This window comes from Euprymna scolopes, chromosome 10, assembly GCF_053919585.1.
Source record: "Euprymna scolopes isolate OS-2025 chromosome 10, ASM5391958v1, whole genome shotgun sequence".
Lineage (NCBI taxonomy): Eukaryota > Metazoa > Mollusca > Cephalopoda > Sepiida > Sepiolidae > Euprymna > Euprymna scolopes.
This window is the reverse complement of record NC_136491.1, coordinates 155,595,135-155,610,232: the sequence shown is the minus strand read 5'-3', so window position 1 is coordinate 155,610,232 and position 15,098 is coordinate 155,595,135. Positions and strand designations below refer to the sequence as shown.

Sequence of the window (15,098 nt, the reverse complement as noted above, 5' to 3'; positions counted from 1 at the left end):
TCATTTTAATTTATAGCGGCTGCATTGCCCCTCCCGCCCCAATTATAAATAAAAACAAAAAGAGTGAGATTTTTTCGATTTTATTTTTAATATTTTGGCACAAATTTTTACTGGACATAACAAATACAATTTTCAAGGCCTTCCAAGACATTTTCCTTATTTTCAAAATGATAATAGAAATAAGGCCTTTTAAAGGCAAAAGTCAAAATTTAAATCTAAAAACTGCAAAAAAACTGAAAAAAAAAAAAAAAAAAAAAAAAGAAACAAAAGAAAACGATCAAGTAGAAAAATAATTACACACAAAAAATAAAATTTATCAAACAATATAGTTTTATAGGTTTCTTCTATTGCAGCCATAAAAAACTGACTTATCTCCCCTGTTTTCTAATAACTGCCATGCCATGATTTCAAATTAGAAAATGGCAGATCAATAATAACGATGTCTTTTTTTTGTAAAAAATAGTTCTAGCAAATCGTCTACTTGATCAATTTTTTTTATAATTTTTGAATTTTTTACTAATTTCAATATGACATGTCACTATATAATAGTGTTTTTACTTAAAATACATTTTTTATATTCAATTGTAATGCATAAGCACTAAGTGATCAATGTTGTTACTTTCAAAGAGTAATTAAGTTTATTTCTGAAAATTCGTTCTACCACAGATTTGCTTACTTATTTAGCATGTATATTTATCGTAGAAGTCAGAAAGAGCATGACGATATTGAATTTAGTAGCCAGTGTCCAGCTGTTTGATCAGTTGAGCTCAAACTAAATGGATCAAGAGCCAGATAGATGTTATATAAGCATCCTGCGATGTTCTATTATGCTTAGATTGGCAAGTCCACTCTCTGGGTTCAGATTGGTTGCTTGTCTACAAGTGGATATTCTAGTATATATATATATTGCTTTATTCAAGCAAGATTTCTTTTTTCTATCAACTGAATGCAAGCTGCAGCCCTTACGCCCATAAGAATTATTTTGATTCTATAGATGACAACTTTTATAAATTTACAAAGACAATCCCAAAAATTAACCTTATAACTCTTGTACAGTTGTCTCCCTTTTTTTTCTTTTTTTACTTAGAAGTCACCACTTATCAAGGCCTGAAGATCACTCGAGGATAAAGGTTAATGAATGTAAGGTGGTAATGGATCTCCTTGCGTAGTGGAACCTTATTTGCACAAGCACGACTAAAAATTGCAAAAACCAGTTTTATACACACACATAACCTCAACAAAAAAACCTTAAAACTTTTCTTGAAAAAAAAGAAAAAATCATTAAAAACTTAAACTTCTCCAAAGAATAAAATGTTTTCCTTAAAATTCTCTTGAAAAAAAAAATAAATAAATAAAAAAATGCTTGAAACTTTTTTTTTAAAAAAATATTTACTCATGAAACTTACAGTAATTTATTGTTTTGTTTATTTTATTGTTTTTCTCTTATCTCTCTGATAAATGCTATGTTTCCTAACGTTTTTTTAGATTTGATTGGCGCTCGGTATATTCTGGCAGTTTATGTCAGGTGTCGATCAAGCATAAACGGACATTTACGGAAATTCAGTTCTTAATATGCAATGGATTATAGTGAAATGATGACTTATTAAGAATTCACTTACCAACAAGATCTCGGTGGGGACCAACATCCATAGAATTCCAGTTCCAAGACACTTTGGATGGCCAATTTGTATAACCTTCATGATGTTTGCTCGTTAGTACAATGTACCTAAAAGACAAAAACAAACCAATTACAGATTCAAATAAAACAATGGTCAATGGTAATGACAACCTTTCTGAAGCAGAAAATAGTTCTTGTTCAGAAATGTCCCTATATTAAAAAACAAAAATAAAGAAAAAATCTGTATGATGTATGTACCGTGAAGAAATAAAAATATTATATTCCGAAAATAATGCAAATTGATCAAGTAGCTTTATTTTTAAATAATAAAATCAATTTTTATGAGTAACTGAAAAGTGTCTGTCTTTTCTACTATTTTGAAGGTGATATAAAAATAACTTAATTCAAACTTGCAAGATTTATATTGTAATGCCAACAAATTCCCATTAATTTCTTTAAAATGATTTTTTTATAAGAATAAAACTAGTTGAGCAATTTACATGATTTTTGGAATATGATATTTTCTTTTAATTACAGGTACATTATACAGATTTTTCTTTTTTTTTTCTATTTCTTTAATATAGGTTGAATTCTGGACAAGAACCTAGAAAACTTTGAACTCGGTCAGAGAATTCTCATTTAAATTTTGAAAAAATTTGAATGGATGTCACCAACACAACTTTGATCAATTCAAAGAATTATGAAATTATCAGCCATGGATTAAAAGAAAATATTGGTTCATGAACGTAGATGGTTTGTGACTCAAAGTGATACATGATAATTGTTTAACTGGCTTACCTACGACATGTTTATAATACTGAAACATCTTTGTTTAACATTTTGTTTTCATTTCTGTATCGTTTTTCATCAAAAGCTTCCTTATATTTTTTTCGTTCACATTTTTAGGGTGTTATCTCTTTGTAAAGGTGACTATTTAGTTTCAACTAAGAGTATAATAAAACGTGTTGTGTCATAGATTGGATCACGCCGAAGACTGCTGGACAGCATCAATGACAGAAAATTGTGATTTTTGGGGCATGTGGCCAGAACAGACGGCCTAACAAAAAATCTGCTCTTTGGTACAACCCTTAGCAAAAGAGGAGATGGAAGACCAAAAACAAGAATGTCAAACAACATAAAGGACATCGCGGACATTAGCATACTGAGTTGTTTAGAATAGTGCAAAACTGGAGTCAACGGCAACAATTTGTGAAGAGTACTATGGCTAGTCAGTAATGACCATACCATCAAAGAGAGAGAGAGGTCCTTGAGCAACGTTGAGCCTGGTCAGCACTAAAATGTGATTATTTGGGAATTCCAAGTGCTGTATGTGCTTTCTGCTTATCTTGGCATTGTTTCCAGTTGTCTTGGAGTTTTTCTTGCCACTGAACTCAAGCAGTGCAAATTCAGGAGAGGTGTGTTTAGGGATTGGTCAACTCTTGCTTCACAATTACACGTGCAGCTACCCCTACAGAGAATATCCATTGAGACTGAATGGAGGCAATGATGGATGATGAATGGGGTTAGGTGATTCAAGTTACCTAAAAAATATCTATATGTCTGTTTTTAATAAAATTTGGATTATTCAAACTAATGTTCTCAACTTATTCTCACAACATTTCAGTCAATCTCATCTCGAACCTTCCTCAGGTACATCTTGCCAAACTTGAGAATCTTTTTGTGGAACTCTAAAATCTGTATGAAATTTCGAACGGAATCCTTTATTTGATCCATTGAGGTCGAATGCTCTTATTCCGTCAACCTAGAAGAGTGTCACTCAGAACTGAATTTTACTTAGTATTTCTAATCAACACTCTTCTAAGAATACAAATGCGAATTACTTAAGACTTTTACCTGTCATGGCTGACGGAACGATGGATTAAATAAAGAGTTCTGTTCAAAATTCTGTGGAAAAGAATTCAACAAAATAATCTCAAAGGTCGGTGGTTACATCAGACAAAATATTGTGTGAATCACACTTAATAGAAGTCCGAATAATCAAAATTATCATCTGAAAAATTAAGAAACATAATAAAATTAATACTTTATATTAACATTCATTTATTAACTAGAGGGTGGAATGATAAAATTGTCGCCCTAGAAAAGACAAAACGATTCCATTTCCATTTGATTAAAACCAGTTTTCTTTTTTGTTGCAGACCATCTACTAGTTGTCAAGTTGTGTACAAATCCAAAGAGTGATAGGAGTCTTCTATAATGTCTGAAAGTGACACAATGTTCAACAAGTGAGATCAGAGATGTGCCACTGTACAACTCATGCTCTCTACCAATCCAAGTTATGACAACAGGACCATTGCCAGCACCTTCAAAATGCATTGCTGAATTGCCACGAATAACAGGGACATGCCCAGGGTGATAAAAACCAAGTTTCCGACCATGGTTATGGTCATTAGTGTGGTTTCAAATGAGGACCCCATCATGCCACCTCACATCTTTGAAGTCGGCTTGAAAATCAACACTAAAGTGTACTTGGATTTGCTGAAGAGTGTGGAGATCCCTTGGGGTAATCAGGTGGCCGCTGGCAGTCCCTGGGTGTGGCAGCAGGACTCGGCACAGGCCCACAAGTCCAAAGAGACCCAGGCTTGGCTTTAGAAGGAGTGCTATGACTTTATACCCTTCTGTCATTGCTCTCCTCCGACCTGAACCCGCTGAACAACTTCATTTGGTCATATGTCGAGAACATCACCAACATGACCTCCTACAACACCAAAGCCAGCCTGATTGTCGCCATCCACTACGTATATACTAAACTCCCGCCGGTGCTTGTGGAAAAGGCATGCTCCCAGTTCTGGATCCATATCAAGGCGGTGATTGAGGCTGTCAGCTCTACTACATAATCAACTTACCTGAATTGAATTTTTCAATAAAAGTTTTAAAATAAAGCTGTAGTGTTGTTTTCTTTATTATTCCAATAATAATAAATACTGAAAAAATCATTTACATTTGATAATTCTGATTTTGGTGAATTTTTTTCAAGTGAGTGGTATTCATTGTTTTTTAGTTGAAGAACAAATTATTTTCACTATAAGATTAAAATCAAGTTTTCAAAATGAGAAGAGAGCTGAATCAGTAGCTCTTGCACATACAAAGTGCTCAATATCCTTTTAGACAGTGTTTTATAACAATACATAATGAAGTGCTGAGCTTAGCCACTTGTATTATTTATACAAGATCAGTCTGAAAAGTAACAAGATTCGGTGTGCTGTGTGAGCTATGGCAAAAGAGATAAACAGATGAGTTTATCATCTAACATGATTTTACACTGACCGTATATAACTTATAACCTAAGTTTTTTTTTTGGGGGGGGGGGGAGGGGGTTGCGCATAATTTTATTTACACTTTTTCTGTTTCAGGTTATTCATCTATTAATAACTTTTATCAAGATCTAATATTTTTATATATTTTTTTAATACAGTGTTAAAATACAAAATATTTTCACTATGATTGCCCGTCCATATGTTGCTTAAGCAGATCCCCGGGAGTGAGGTCAAACAATGAATTTGGCCATGTGGTCAAGTGATGGCAAGCAAAAAAGTTGGTCACAAGTCGATGCAGGGCCCACAAGGTGTTTAAACTGAAATTGAAAATGCAAGTTTATGAAGCCAACACAATGCAGATTTTTTTTAAAAAAAAACAAGTTTTTACATTTATTTATTTAAAATCAACATTTTTTTGGCAAGCTTACACGTGACCACATTTTAACATTGAATAACACCACATGGTTTTGTTATTTGAGTGACAACATGCCACAGAAAAAGAGAAAAAAGAAAAAACACAAACCGTTTCTATTCTGATAAAGGCACTATGCTCACGAGAAAATTTTGATTGTAAACAAATATTTGCTTATCTTTTAAAAATCTGCCTTAGTCCACATTACATTTTAGTCTATATAAAACTGTAGAGAACCTACTGTTGATTTAAAAAAAATTATTTTTATATATAATGGTTTGAATTAAAGTTTAAAATGCAAAAGTTAAGTATCATGGTTCAATTGTGCTGTAAACAGAAGCATTCATTTCAAATGCACCTCTGTCTTATCAAGGAACCTAATGTTGATTTTACATGCTGAATGCTTCAGCTTGTGCGGTGATATAACTTAAATGCACTTGTGATATTAGGCTGTATAAGGGTGTTAACTTTCGTCAAAATCAGACTGTTCCTTCTTTAATCTGATTTTTTCGATTATCAATTTCAATACTTATCAGTGACATTCTGATAAAAAAAACCTTTCTAAGAACACTCCCAGACACAAATTACATTTGTGTGAAATTTAAAAAAAAAATAATCGGCCCAGCTTTTTCAGAATCCATAGGCAACAAACTAACACTAAACTCAGAATTTTACTTTTTATTTCTTACCTTACCGACTACTTCATAAAACAAAACAAGACGAAGAAGCAACAACGACGCAAATGAATAAAAACAGTATCACTTGATTGGAACAATTCACCAGATTTGACTCCGTACAACTTTTTCTCTTCCCCAAAAACAAGGGTCTTGGTGTGGAGATGGGGTGAATATAAGGTCTGTCACAAAAGAATGAGAAAATGCACAAGACTCAATGAGGATTATTTTAAAGAGGAATGAGTATATGTGTGTGCAGTAATCCCCCCAAAAAAAAACTGATTTGAAATGGAACACGTACATCAAATCTGTTGCCAAGGCCGCTGGAAAAATGGTGGGATCCTTCTATTGATCCAGTAGATATCTCACTGCTGATGCAATTCTCTATCTATATAAGAGCCAGGTACATCCAAGGATGGAGTACTGTTGCCATATCTGGGCAGGAGCTACTAGAAAGGACTTGTCCTGCCTTAAGTTCAAAATAGACTTTGTAGCCTTGTAGATGTCCTTTCTCTCTTCCCTGCAACCTCTATCTCACAGAAGAGATGTTGCGAGTTTGTCTCTGCTTTATCATTATTTTCATGGCAACTGCTCGACTGAGCTCCAATCTACAGTCCCCCCTCACCAAACTTTCACAAGAAACACTCGTCTAGCTGAAAGCACTATCAATAATTCCCCTACTCTTTATCTGTGCCTAAACCGAAACGTAGATTCCATGAACAAAGTTTCTTTCCTAGAAGTGCACGCCTGTGGAACTATCTTCCGTTTTCCTGCTTTCCAGCTGACTATAATCTGATTGTCTTCAAGTCCAACGTGAATAAGTTCTTGATGAGCTGTTCCTCTTAAGTTAACAAATTTACCGAATTTCCATAACTAACGATTACTATATTGTCCAAGTGACACTCTTAACCCTTATCCTCAAGTGGTCTCTGAGCCTTGATAAGTGGTGATGCCTATGTAAAAAAAAAAAAAACCCGCTATCATCATCATGTGGTTTGGGAAATTGAGTATGTATGCAGAATACACACACCATGCTATTTTTTATATTTTCAAACTAAATTAAGTTTTATGGTATCTTTTGTTTGTTGGTTGTTGAAAGTACAAAATACTTTTAACAAAAATAAAGTCCTCCGATTTCCCAAATTAAGAACTAGCTTCTAAATAATAACACTATTATTTCAGCACGGTCTGTATTCTACAAAAGTACTGGAAATTGACATGTTTATAAAATGAAATATGGAAGATGAATTGAAAGTTTGCAGAAAATTTTCAGAGTTAAAAAAATACAACACTCCTGAGCAACGCCGAGTAAGTATAGTAGTATAAAGAAACAAACATAGATGAATATCTCAAATTCAAAGTCTAATTTTATTATAACAATGGTTGTAATGATCACTGATCTGTTTTTTAATCTATTCAAGGTAAAAGTACAGTTGTTTTGGGGGAGGAAGGAAAGGAGGAAGAATGATTACAAATTTCTGTCAAAATGTGACATTTTTTGTTTAGATCTTCACCATTATTTTTTTAATCCATTTAATTTAAAGCAATGATATTCTGTATCGGCATGGCTAACGTAGGCTACATACACTGCTCAAAAAATTTAGGGGAACACTTCGAAAACACATCAGATCTAAACAGGGAAAAATGATCTTGATTATCTTTCCTGATAATAAGTAGGTGATGAATTAGTCACAAACAAATAATTTAATAAAAATGAACCCTATAGAGGGAAGAAATCAAAGACACTCAAAAAATAAAAGTGAAAAAATGATGCAGCATACTGATCCATTTTGTCAAATGTTATTGTAGAAATTCAAAATGATTCTTAGTAGTTTGTGCTTATAAACATGCCTGGCAACGTTTGAGCATGCTCCTAATGAGATGACCTAGGGGATCTTCTCACAGATCTAGACCAGGGTATTACTGAGCTCCTGGGCAGTCTGAGGAGTAACCTGGTGGTACGAGATGGACCTAAACAAAGTCTCAGAAGTGTTCTATTGGATTTAGGTCAGGTAAATGTGGGGGCCAGTCAATGGTATCAATTCCTTTATTCTCCAGGAACTGTTTGCATAGTCTAGCCACATGAAGTTGAACATTGTCGTGAACCAGGGGAAACCCAGGTCCCACTGCACCAGTATAGGTTCTGACAATTGGTTCAAGGATTTCATCTAGATACCTAATAGCACAGGGAGGTCATTTTGTAGGGCTTTGGCAGTGCTCATTCTGTTTCTTTTTGCACAAATGCACAGGTACTGATCCTGCTGCAGGTTTAAGGATCTTTTATGACCCTGTTCAGTTATCCTGGAGTAACTGTCCCCTAGAATCTCCTCCATGCTCTTGAGACTGTGATGAGAGACATAATAAACCTTCTCGCATCGGCACAAATTAATGTGCCATCTTGAAACAGTTGATGATTTTACAAAAACAAAAATAGAACAAAAAAACAAAGACAGGAGATGTCTGGCCTTAATCTTGCAAGACAATAGGTAGGAGGAAAACAGTCAGCAAAAAGAGTTTCAAAAGCCTACAGCTGTTAGAAATAAGCTTCTGGAATATGAAACTGTTTTACAGTGTGATATCAAAACAACAAATTGATGGAGACGATTAGATCAACGAGTCAAACGAGCTGAAACAGGGAATAGATCAAACAATTCCAATAAACACATGCCAAAATAGTATTCATAAAAAAGACTGAGATTAGCAACAGCATGTCTGTAAGAGAAACGTTGCAGAGAAGAAAGGGTAGAACCAATAAAATTACAGATACCTTATCAAGAACCCTCCACAGTAGATTTGTAGAGATAAAGAATAGCCTCAGGTGTTAGAAAGTGTTTGGAGCATTAGAGGAAACCAACTTCACGAAAAGCAGAAGGGACATCTAATATATGTACTTCAAGAAAGAAAGACAAGAAATTTCAGGATCAATTTCTCCTCAAGAGCAGAGTTATCCGTGAGAATCTCAGGAAGAAAAAGAAAAGGGGTATGTTTGAAAGACAAGTGATTCATGTTTCAAATTACTAATTTTTATTCAAACTTGGATAGACCGATTAGAAATCAGTTAAGTATATAAACAGTAAGTTTGTTTGCGATGAACATGATGTCATCTTCCCAGACATTACCTCCTCCTTCAGATTCAGTAAAGGGGTGACTTCCTAATCTTCCTTAAAAAGGAAGACTAGTTTATCTTTCTAAATTTTTAAGATGAGGATTGGCTATTCATATTATTTGTATTCATCGGACTACTGTTCTCATCTTGAGTGTGATTTTCACAACGTTTCGGTTGATGTAACCTCGGACCTTCTTCAGGTGTATCTTGTTGCACTCGAGAATGTTTCTGTCGGGCTTAGGAATTTGGACAGAATTTCAAATGGAACCTTTTATTTGCTTCACAGGGGTAACATGCTCTTGTTACGTTATCCATGACTGGATAGAGGTCCTAAGCAATTTGCAATTGTATTTTTCAGTCGCCCACACTGAGAATTGAACCTTCAACCTTCAGGAGCATATCACTTTTACAATTTTTTTTTCTAAGTACTCTAATCACTGCACCACAGCAAGGACCGATGGTGCAGTGGTTAGAACACTTGGAAAAATAAATTGTGAAAATGACACTCAAGATGAGAACAGCAGTCCGATGTGTCCAAATAATATGAAAACTAGTTCATCACTAATCACCCGAGATGCCACAGACATCCTGGCTGGGGAATGCCAACAGGTTTTATCACTGCTTTTTTTTGTATTCATCTAGAGTTCCTCTTTGTGGGGAGCTGAATTTTTCATATGAAATCGATCTTGTGCCATTCTTGTGAGATGTCAAGTACATACACAAATTGAATCAGAATAATGTGACACACAACCAATAGTGAAGTTCACGCAGTAAAAGGACAAACCTATCAGTCAATCAAAATACTCTTTGGTATTTTTATTTTAAACTTGTGTGTGTGTGTGTGTGTGTGTGTTATTGCTACTTTTAGCTTTCTTTTCATGTTATTGTCACATGGAACGTAAGGGCTACTATTTGAGATTATGCCTAACAGGGGACTGTAAGGAATTGAACAGTGTGATGTCTGTTCACATGAGGTTTAAACTTCTGCAGGTTAGTACATTCAGGAAAGCAGAAAGAGAATTCCAAAGTCTACGAGCCCATTAAAATAGAAAGCACCTAGAGACCTTAACAGTGAAGAGGTGAGATTTTGTTGCTTGTTGGGTTAGTCAGGATTATGTACACTGAGAAGGCACAAGCACTATGAGTTTATCAGAGCACATTCCATTAAAGTACTTGTAAAACAGACAGGGATGCAACATTGAGGTGATGGGACAGAAGTTGGTGTTTGGCCATAGTGTGGTAGTTATTAAATTTGAGATTCTTGTTTAGACTGTGTATAATAGGGAGATAATAATGGTGGATGCGGCAATAATATTTCGTGCATGGGTGAATTGTGGCTTTGTAAACATATAGGAGGGGGAGTAATTTTCTAGTACAGTAGAGAGAGCTCACCTTCTTTGCAGCAACCTTGGCAATGTCCACAACATATTTGTTCCAATTTTTGTGGGGTTTTTTTCATCTAAAATCAAAAGAAACAGATACCCTACACTTTGTAGTCAGTATGACTGGTATCTTTCCATTTCTCGCACTATTTTTCTCTGTAACCTAGTATACATTTTTAAACCTAAATAACGAAGCTCCCCAGAGATAGACTTTAATACTACTTGGTGCACTGTCTATTTAATATTTCACAAATTCCACATTCGTTGACTAAAGGAATAGAAAGGTTAGAAATTCCTCTTTGCATCCTATCCAAGAGGGAGAGGCCAATGGTTGCAGCACCACTGCAGATGTGAAAACATTCAATGCACAAACAAATGGTGGCTTTAGAGATTCAACGTCTCTGTCCACAGAATTCGGCAGACCTGAACAAGAATCATCCCCCCACCCCCAAGAACGGCTTTTGGAATAAACACACTCAACCTCCTCATGTTAAGAATGGCTTTTGAAATAACCGTCCCCCCCTAACCTCCCCCATGTTAAGAACAACTTTCGGTTTTTTTTGCAATTTTTTCAGAGAATTATTATTGATTGGACACTAATATATGGTGGGGAGAGGGGAGAGGTGATATGCATTCAGCTCTGCCAAGAATTCCAAGATACCAAGAGAGAAATGGATAATAAGACCTTTTACCATTGAACTGTCAGAAATCAAAGATGCCAGACCAGTAAAAGATTAACTGATTGATCTTTAATCTTCTGCTACTTTTAGAGAAGAATTTGTTCATTTTTGGATAAAACTCACAAATTTATTCCCACAACTTAGTGTGCCTTCCAAGTGTTTGTTCTTTTTGTCACTACGTGCTTATGTGAATCAGGATTCTCAAGTTTAGTAACAATAATAAAGACAAAAGCCAGAAACTGCCTGAAAGCTGTTGATGATATGAGACTGGCATTGTCAGAAACAGCTCGTCGCATAAACAAACGGACTCAATGGCAATGTGCACTAGAGAACCAACTAAAGACTTACCTTTAAAAAGTCGATTTTTTTAGGAATATTCAGGTCTATATTCTGCATTGCTTTCACTGGTCAACATGTTTTTGTGTGCGCATTCAAATTTTGTGCCCTTAGATTGATAAATGAAAAATTCTTTATGTAAAAGAGGTGTATGTGTTGAATGGTTCCAATATGGGGGATCGATTTATTGTATTAGAAACTGTGAACACACATAAGTATACCAAAGAGTTTTCCTGTTAATTTAAAAATTGTAAACGTCGGGTGATGAAACTTAACCTAAAAATAATCAGAAAAGAGCAAATTTCAAGCGAAATTTAAAAAAAAAAAAAAAAAGGCCAAACTGCTTAAAAAAAGGCTAAATTCGCGAAATTTGGCTTAAAAATGTCAAGTAGTTCTAAAATGGGTGATCGATTTACTAGAACGTTGCATTAGAAACTGAGCACTAGGTATCTCCACGGTCCATTGACCTTCAACATCTTTTTTGTTTAGGCCGCCTATACAGTTTGGTGGTCGGCCGTGATTGGTTAATTTTGAATGAGTCAAGTGAATTGCTTGGCACACTTTTTGTATCATGCTTTTATTTTTCAGTCCAAGCAGGAACTCGACAAGAGATGGACTCCAATTCAGCAGCTACCACACGTGAAGGGAGCTATGTCAATTTCTTCATGTTGTATCACCAAACTGCTGGTGAAAAAAGGATCACATCTCTACAAGCAGAGACACTTTTATATTGCTGAAATTATTCTAATTACAGGATGACATTCATGAACATTTCTTCATGTTTTATTTACCAAATATTGGATCTTATCTCGATTCAACTAGAGTCCCAAGTGACTTGCATTATGCCTAATTATAAGTGCCAACATTCCCGCCAAGTCCACCATGATTATACATGGATCCTTTTGAGGAACAAAGAACTAACACTCCGACAATAGGAGTTCATACTACCGGCTCCATGCATATGGAGGCAAAACTGGCCACCATTTTGCAAAAAGACAATACTAGAACCAATAAACTTTCATTGTTGTTACATTTGAATAAATTTTGAGTTTGAAAGATATGGCTTTTGTATTTGTGGATTCTTTTGCCTCTGCAGAGAGTAAATTGGGATGTGAGAATTAAATTTCTTACAAAACGTCACCATTGTACACATTAATAGTGACGTCATAATTTCATGTCAATTTCTATGGATGGGAATTCGCGTTATAATTGTTAATGAAAATAACGTTTTTTGCTATGCATAAAAAAACAATACAAGATTTACCGTTTGTAAAACAAATACATTTTTATTAACGAACTACACAAACGTGAGTTAATAAATTAATTTTAACGTCTTGTGTTGACAATTATGTATCTAAAGATAATGCTGCTAACAGGCCTCCATACTTTTTTGAAAAAAGGCGCAAAACAAAGATCACCCTCTATCAATTTGAATAAGAGTACTCATGCACTTATTGATCCGTGCTGAAATAATAACGTTATTATTTAAAAAGCCATTCTTAAGATGGGGAAGGGAGGGTGTTTTGTACTTATTCTGTACTTTAACCTTACAATTGAATAAAAAAACATATCATAAAACTTTAATTAAACTTGGAAATACGATTTAAAAAATAGTGCGGATCAGTAAGTGCATTAGCACCTGAATAATAAAATCAAAACAAATTTTTTTTAGGCTAATTTTGGATTTTTTTTTTTTTTTTTACATGGAGGTCACCACTTATCAAGGCCCGGAAGCCACTCAGGGATAAGGGTTATTGCAAGTACATTACGTTAGTGTGGAGATTTGATGAAGTGTTTACTTAAGGGGGTGGTTCATCAGGAATTTGTTAACGTTGGACTTGAAGACATCCAAGTTGTAGTCAGGTGTGAAGCAGGCAGACGGAACAGAGTTCCACAGGCGTGGAGTTCTAAGAAAGAAGCTTTGTTCATGGAATCTACGTTTTGATTTAGGCACAGATAAAGAGTGGGGGAAATTTTTCACAGTGGATTCAGCTAGACGGGTATTTTTATTGTCACAGTACAGTAGTCTTATAAACCTGTTATTAAAAAATCTGTTTAAACTTCATGTCGCATAATATTTGAATTTAATATCTTTTAAAACTTTTTAAAAATAATTATTTTTTAGAATTCTATTTTTTTTTTTTTTGTTGTTGTTGTTGCAGTATATATATAAACTACTTTTAATTATTTGATCTTTTCAGCTTTAAAAAATGTTGGAATTTTATCGACCTACATTTCTTTAGTTTCCGGACCATGAAATATGGGGGGGGGGGTAGAAACACGGCTATATCTCGGTGGCCGTGGTAGAACACCTAAAAAAATGAATTTTAAAGCATTAGTGCGTCTAAGGCTTCAAAAACGTCACTATATAGGAACGTTGTTTTTAAAGCGTCGATAATGTAAACACGATTTTTGTCTCGCATTTCATTATTTTTGTATGCTGTAAAAATTTAAAATATAAATATATATTAGCAGCTTATTTGAAGCTGCTTCTTTTAAATGGTAATAAAAAGTTAGGATGATAATATTAAATTACAGTTACATCGTGTTAGTGTTACAAGAGGGAGGTTAAAACTGTGGCGCACGTTGGAGGCACCTGAGCACCTTTACAAATATTTAAATATTGCCCTTTTTTTAGTAATAGTGCAGTAGTGCACACTTATTGATCCGTGCTGAAATAATAACGTTATTATTTAAAAAGCCATTCTTAACATGAGGGGGGGGTGTTTTGTAACTATTCTATACTTTAACCTTACAATCGAATACAAAAAACATATAAAACTTTAATTAAACTTGGAAATAAAATTTTAAAAAATAGCGCGGATCAGTAAGTGCACGAGCACCCTTTTTTATAATCTGGTAGATTAGTGTCCATTCGATAGTAATCCGCTGAAAAAATTGAAAAAAAGACGAAAAAAAAAATAGGGGGGGGGGCTTGTACATGTGAACAAATCTCTGTCCCCTCTCCGCTATTAGTACCGATTTATGTATTTACCTTTTGCATTGCAAAGTATTTAGGATTCAGAGCTGAGGGGGCAACTACTTTTCTTTTTTTTTTTAAGTCGGTTAACAATAAAAACTTTTGGTACTTGTACAATTTAGTCAAGACATTAAAAAAATCAAATTATCGAAAAAAAAGGTTATATTGTACGTATGTTATGGACTGAAGATCTCTGAAGAAAATTTCATTTAATTTGATCAAGTATTTTCTTTTTTTTTTTACAGCGGAAAAACATGTTTTTATGAGAGCGCGTTGAAGACAGACATTTTGGATTTTGTTTAAATTTTTTGTTTGAATTTTATAAACGCCACGGGAGATAACTCCAGTTAAAACGCAGACACTCCCTCCCCATCTTTAATTCTTTTCTTCCTAAAAATCGAACCTTTTGCTCGGTATCATAACAAATTGTTTTGTTTTTTTTTTTTTTGTTTTTTTCGCTGTAAAAAAAAAAAACAAAAAAAAACGATTTGATGAAATTAAGTAATTTTTTTTTCGGAGAACTTCGTTCCATAACGAATACGTGCAATATAACCTTTTTTTCGATATTTTCATTTTTTAATGTCTGGACTACCAGTACCAAACTTTTGAACAAATAAAAATAAAGAAAAAAG

The 15,098-nt window shown here is 34.3% G+C and overlaps 1 protein-coding gene across 2 annotated transcripts in view; it reads right to left on the bottom strand.

Annotated features, from left to right (window-relative positions):
- Window positions 1-15,098, bottom strand: part of LOC145286321 (alpha-L-fucosidase-like) — a 66,754-nt gene that overhangs the window by 34,280 nt on the left and 17,376 nt on the right. For both annotated transcript variants that reach the window (XM_080135243.1, XM_080135244.1), the window contains exon 2: window positions 1,620-1,726. In XM_080135243.1, the coding sequence (XP_079991369.1) occupies window positions 1,620-1,726 (107 nt within the window). The remainder of the gene's footprint in view (window positions 1-1,619; window positions 1,727-15,098) is intronic.